Source organism: Sitodiplosis mosellana, unplaced genomic scaffold (assembly GCF_009176505.1).
Source record: "Sitodiplosis mosellana isolate CC-2019 unplaced genomic scaffold, AAFC_SMos_1.0 Smas_scaffold_6234, whole genome shotgun sequence".
In the NCBI taxonomy this organism is placed as follows: Eukaryota; Metazoa; Arthropoda; class Insecta; order Diptera; family Cecidomyiidae; genus Sitodiplosis; species Sitodiplosis mosellana.
In genome coordinates, this window is record NW_022601475.1 from 2096 (window position 1) to 9032 (window position 6937).

General features: G+C 36.2%; 1 protein-coding gene across 1 annotated transcript; it reads right to left on the reverse strand.

Annotated features, from left to right (window-relative positions):
• Positions 1–3289: 3289 nt before the first annotated feature.
• LOC129579533 (uncharacterized) lies at positions 3290–6256 on the reverse strand. The gene is made up of 2 exons (XM_055469673.1): positions 4816–6256; positions 3290–4733 (listed from the first exon to the last, which is right to left on the reverse strand). Exons 1-2 carry the CDS (start codon positions 6179–6181, stop codon positions 3343–3345), a joined length of 2757 nt encoding a protein of 918 aa, XP_055325648.1. The 5' UTR covers positions 6182–6256; the 3' UTR covers positions 3290–3342.
• Positions 6257–6937: the final 681 nt, after the last annotated feature.

Genomic DNA, 6937 nt, shown 5'->3' on the forward strand with positions numbered 1-6937 from the left:
GTCGGCAAGGAAATATGTAAATGGGTCGATTTAAAAATCCGCCCAAATATTGTCGCAATGATTTTAAATTGGTTGCAAAAAGTGATTTGAGCACGGTAATCTGGCAAGCTTGCTCTCCATTTGCCAATTTGGCGGCCAATAACGGGACAATGACAGCCGTTTTACCTTCACCCATATTCAATTGCATCACCGAGTGTTTTGTGTCAATTTCCGGTGGTTCAATCATTCGCTTGGCTATTTCGATTTGAATGCGACGTATCATAAGATTTTGTTCGATTTGGAAAAGCAACCATTCGGGATCTTCACTTGGATTCCAATTCATGTGCAGTTCGTCGTTGATTTCCCGGTCATAAATGGCCTTGAGTTCTGGACGATGTGAATAGAATTGAATACGCTTTTGTCGTTGCTCCCGTGCAATGGCCAATGCCCATGCACCAATCAGGCTCTTCAAGCGATCGTCTGTGCTAATATCGATGAGTTTCGGCAAAAACAAACTCGGAATCATTCTTGGAAATAATCCTGCTGTAATCAAATGCTTTGTTGCATCCAATTGAGAAATTGTTTCGTAGATCAATTGCCACCAATCATTCGCTGGAATGGAGTCTGTTGCCTTTGTTTTCCATATGTTCTGAGCTTGAGTAATTTGCTCCTGATTCAATCCATTTAAGCAATTGCGAATTTTCGCCTCGAAATCAATTTCAAATTTGATGAAATTTTGTTCCGTCTTTGATGGGAGCTTGGCTATGCGCGATGTGATGGAGCCAAGATCGGTTGTATGCAGTGATTTTAATTGAGCTTCAACCTTTTTGATGAAAACATTTAGCTCATGATTCATATACCATTGGCTAAGCAGTTCGTCGATCTTGATTTTTGCCTCTGCGTAGTTAATATGCTTGAATCGTTGTGACCACATTGATCCAGAATCGAACGATGCGCATGGCCAATCACGTTGAATGGTTGTTTTTATATCTTCGATGACTTCATTGAGGTTTTTGTCATATTTTATCCTTTTTCCAGTGTCTTTCCAATCTTTGGTGTGATATTCATCCGGTCGATTGTGATGGTTTTCCAATATTTCTGATATTTCATCAAAATCGAAACCGCCGGCCGAAATTGGAAATGATTCAACCTCCGGTGGATTTATGTGGTCAAAGGCGTTTGGGTTTGTGGCGATTGCCTGCAAGGCTAGTATTGGATCGATTTTTATACCATGATGAGCAAAGAAACTCAAAATGATCACAATTTCTTCGCGATTTAGTTGCTGCTTTCGTGCTGCTTCATACAGAGAGATCCACAAATCGGCAAAGTCTTCGTGAACACAGTGATATAAAAGATCTTTCAATCGTTCTTCATTGCCGATTCCAGTCAATTTTTCTCGGTCGTGAGTCAAGAACCGTTTTAAATTCATAGTTTGGGCCGGCACATGGAATCCATTTCGGTGGTATAAAACGCATACGGTTCGTGTGTTTGGACATAGCGATAGCGGTGGACAATCTGGCAATGCCGTCTTCAACACTTTATGCGGAATAAATGTACTCGAAACACGTAGATTTGGATTCAGCGATTGACAACGCCAATGATCGCGCTCATTTAGCTCCTTTTTTGACTCAAGCTTCAATGTTGCCTTACGTTCCGAATACAATCGATGCGATCGTTGACTATCGCTGAGTAGTTTCATTGCAATGAAAAAGAAACAATCGTGTGATGAGCGGGGTGGAATATCAGCTGGCCAATCAACTAATTGCTTATTCTCTTTTTTTTTCAGTTGTCTAAGTGGCGTCAAATCGGCTATCATTTTCAACATTTTCACGGCTTCCGGTTCATAAGGTGCTGATGACCAGGAATAGGCTGATTGTAGAATTTGTAGAGTACGTTCGGTGCCGGACATTCCCGTGAATGGTTCCACTTCGCCGTGCGATGTGACTGCGTGCAAGTAAGCCAGATAGAACCATGATTCGTAACTTCCGTTGCTGGCCTTCAATTGACGGCAAAATTCATCTACTTGATATTGGTAAAATGGTGGACTGTGTAAATTGTGTTCAGTTTTGACGCGCACCACCACATGCGTATCGGTGCATTTTGATTCAATGTTTCCGTTCGGAATCAGTATAGTTTTGATGTTTGCATCGGAAACACTTTCCAAGATCAAACCATGATTCAGGCCGTAGAGTGTGCCAACATTCTGTGACAGACTGATGCGCATCCCGCTAAACCATGTTCGATTTAATGTTTAATTTAATGAAAATAGTTCGATTTGAGGTTTCGATTTCATGCAAATAGTTCGATTTGAGGTTCGATTTCATGAAAATAGTTCGATTTTTAGTTCGATTTCATGTAAATATTACGATTTTAGATTCGATTTCATGCAAATAGTTCGATTATATTTAAATAACAGACATCTAGTGATACAAATTAGTTCAAATTGAACATTCAAACAGTGAAGTTATCTTTATTGACACATCATGCGGTTGAATACAATTCAAAAGGCTGAAATTTTAGCTAAATTGAATGATGGAGTGAACGGTAATCGTTTAGCAAAAGAATATGGCGTTGCTAAATCAACAATTTCATTATTAAAAAAGCGTAAATATGATGAAATGCTGCAGCCCATCAAAAGAAGTGGAACTTTTAATCAACCATCGAGTGCGATCGAGAATGATAATGAATCAAATCGATCAAACAATACATCTAATGAGGATGAGATTGATGATGAAGTCGATGATAATATTGATAGTGATGAGAGAGTTGGGAAAGAATCACATGAATTGCCAATATTCCGTCAACTTAAGCTGTATAAACCATCGACTGAAATGAATGAGAATGAACATGAAGCCGATGATACTACTGACGAATATGATGATGATGAGGAGGAGGAGGAAGACGAGAGCGAAGAAAATGAAGAAGATCCCAATGAAATATGTGGAAAATTGCGACGTATATGCGACAACTTGTATGTTCCGACTCAATCATTGAGTGAAATTTTGAAATTAATTTCTAAATTACGAAGCGGTGGCTACATTGGGGAATCGCTATAAGTATAAAATATAATAAAGTATATATATTGAAAATTGTAAAAAATCATGAAAACAGATAAATAAAAAAAACACGATAATTTTGTTGACAAAAATACAAATCTTTTTATTTCATATTTATGTGTATATATTATAATATATGAAGCAATCATATAGGTTCGATTTGAAATTATTTTACCATTGAATTATACAGAAACTTTCATAATTTTACATAAAATGTTACTTTTTTATGAAAATCAATGGAAACTGTCTCATTTTTGTATCTCTTTTACTATTTTTGCTTAAAATTATATGAAAATTTACGTTTCACCTAACAATAATTTTTCTCAATTTCACTAATTTCATGATGACCCCAAGCTAGTGTATCAATACCATTCGAACGAATAAGGTAACGCTTATCGTCGAACGGATTTAAAGCAATTTTTTTCTGTTTAATTGTGAATATTTGATGTGATTTTGAGCAAAGGTTATGCTGTTCACGTAAAATATTACAATTTTTCTCGATACAGTCAACATAATCGCTAAATGCAATTTTACGTTTCACTATATTCTTTTTGATACCCTTAGACTTTTTAATAATCTTAGATTTTTTTCTGATGTTACAATTCTTTTCCATGCAGTCAACATAGTCACTATCTGTTATTACACGAGACGCTGCAACTCTTTTTGGACATTCACATTTTTCCATTTTAGCTCTAAACGGTAGTACAGCGTAGCATTTTGCACGTAGACCGACGAATTCTGCTAAAATCTCCCCGTTCAATTCGTCTTTAAAAATACCGGGCACTTTTTTATTCCTTTGAGGCATTTTGAAAACATTGTTTTCCGGATAATCGCTTGTATCATAGCGATTCAAGTGTTGCTTCATATCATTGTAGAAATCATCCGTTTGAATGGAAAGTATGAAAGAGTCGGTGTCTGTATAGGCAACCGTACAATTTTTTCCATATTTAGGTTTTAAAAAGTCGTACAGAAAACTGTACATCGTTATTTTCGATATGTCTAAGATGGACATACCGATAATTATTGGTTTATTCATTTTAATATGCGTTTTTTGTAACTCAATTACTGCTAAATCTTCATCGAGAATTTTACATTTCTTGACATTTGGTCGAGAAATGAACATGCCTGCACCACATCGCCCACCCCACTTGTTGACAAGTTTGATATCTGCACGTAAACGCAGATTCTCCATCGTTTTACCAAAAACGGCGTTTATCATATATTTAAAAAACGACTTTTCAAAGTCGTTGGTGGCTTGGGTACGTAGCTGTGTGTTAATATTGATGTAGGACTTTAGCCAGCAATTTTGTTCGAATTGAAGTACTCGATGTACTTTTTTCAATACTAGACCGTGTTGTAATGCTAATTTTAGCATGCGATAATGAATGATATAATTTTCTTTATCATATAGCGTTAACAATAATTTATCGATTTTATTCGGTTTTATACCGATAAAATCTAACACTTCTTGCGGAAGCGTTCGCTTTTCAGGACAAAATGGAAAATCATTATGTTTAGCATGTAAATTTTTTGGATATTGTAGATCCACCTCGAATATATAGCCATATTTCGAATCATCAGCTAATTTAGCTATTTCATCTGCATCCGAAAAAGATGTCTTCACATTGTTGTCTTCAATCCATTTGAAATCTCTCAGCGGTAATGGTTGCGACATTGCATGTCCATACAGATTATTTGCTATCAATATAAATGAAACAAAATGAAATTAGATTCTAAAAATACCATGAAATTGAATAAAGTTAAATGAAATAATATTTACCATCTAAATACATTAAATAATTTGAAGGTTTCTCATCATTGTATACATCTCCCATGTATTTATTGTTGGCTTTGACTTGACGTTTACTGCACTGACTTATACCACCGCGAATTCCACGTTCGATGAACAGCAACATTTCCACATCAGATAACAGTTCAATTCTCACTCCGGTATATTTGAGCATGGCATCCCACGAAAGACCTGGAGCTGTGTAGTAGTTTGCCGGATCCAAACTGTAAATTGTATGGCATGTATTTCGAAAATTTTCAAATACGTCGGCCAACAGTAGTACATCTGTCTTGAGATATAGTTCAGAATAGTCTCCGAGCGTTTTACAATTGAATTTCTGCCAGATGTCGTGAGCAAATTGGTAATCGTCATCCGATATTCCTTCTCCGTTAAGTTTGCTGTAAAAATCTGCTTTTAATGGTAGATTTGTCTCCTTCAGCTGCTCCATACCGCTCAAATATTCATAAGGAAAAACGCCTTTACGTTCAAGCATAGAGATTTGTTCTGATGTGTAGCCATTTTTCTCACATTCGTTATACAATATTTGTTTTTTATCTGCCGGTAGTAGTGATGCTAATTCAGCTAGAGATGCAGGCATGAATCGATATGAATCAATGAATTTAAATTTTACGTTTTCTCTCGTATTGAGCCCGCGTGTGCTCCCTGTCACTACTTTCGTGAAAGCGATGTATTGTTCCGCATTAGCTGGAATAATTGAAACATCTCCATTTATGATATTATTTGCTGACAACTTTTTTATGAATAAATGTGAGTCGTAACCCGACAAATTGTGCATAATAACGGGTACAACGTGGCTATCTTGGAACTGTAGGTTGCATGCTTGATGGGCTGGACCTCTATATCGACCGGTGAGATGACAGTGATCATGTACTCTAATATCATTCGCTTCAAAAATATTACCACAAATTGTACATAATGCATTTGGATCGTGGAATGTATATCTGTCATCTTCAGTTAACGGTAGCATTGGTGTGTTTTTATCAAATAACCTTGCAACTCCATGAGCGATTTCCTTCAATTCTGTGATGAACCATTCGACGCTATCGGTACGATTTCCGCTGCTTCGGTAATATGAAAATGAATCGTCAAATTCACATTTAAAATAGTATCCAACGCTGTACATATGATGCTGCTGATATGCGGTAGTTGCACATTCCTCACTAAATATACGTTTCTGATCTTCCATACTGAGCCCTTTCAGATACGCTTCAGTATCAGCGTAAACAACAAATGGTGCTTTCAGCTGATGTTTATAGTTATCAAATTTCATCCATTTCCATGTTTGATCGGGCATTTCAATGCTACACGCGTTTGTACATTCTGCAGTATGTTTCATTAATTTTTCATTTGTATCATAAAATATTAGACATCGATCGCAAATGAAATATTGAGACTTATGATTACTCAGCTGACTGCTGATAAGACGGCTCAAATTTTTTATCCAACAATAATGAGAACGAATTGAATTATTATCGCAGATCTCCTTAATCATATTGGAAGTGCTAGCCGTTTTAACATTTCTTTTCTCAGTTTCATTAACACTTTCTCCATCTTTGATTAACAGCAAATGAATGTGATGCTGCTTAACTTCATTACTCACACGTAATGGACATATACGACCCTCATTGTCATCATCGTAATAGTATACATTTATTGATATATTGTCATTTTGTCGAACAAATTTATCGATTTGATTCAAGCGAACGGGGAAATCGATTCCATCAAAATTCAATTCATTTTCATATTTATAATAATGAGGAATTCGCTCTGGATGATCATCTACCGGGTGTAAGGCAGACAAAATAGCCCATTTGAAACACATTTCATCAAGTTGATTTTGTACGTTGATAATTGCATTTTTATATCGTAATTTTTTAGGTGTTTGAATATACGATGAACCTTGTAATGGGTTGTATAAGTTAACGTGAACATTCAACTCGATTATGCGGGCGAGCGTAAATCCAGAACCACGGAATGTAACTTGTTCTGCACTTTCCACTATTTGTTGAACAATTTGTTTTCGAAAATGTTTATGTAGGTTTACGCTTAAATCAAGCTTACGTGTTGGTGTTGAGAGATAAATAGTCTCTTT

What these genes read in the sequence shown, in the direction of transcription:
- LOC129579533 (XM_055469673.1), bottom strand. Translation starts at nt 6,181, where the DNA reads ATGAAACATACTGCAGAATGTACAAACGCGTGTAGCATTGAAATGCCC. An exon ending in TTATTTAATGTATTTAGATG is followed by an intron (nt 4,734 to 4,815) that starts GTAAATATTATT and finishes TTATATTGATAG; the next exon opens with CAAATAATCTGTATGGACAT.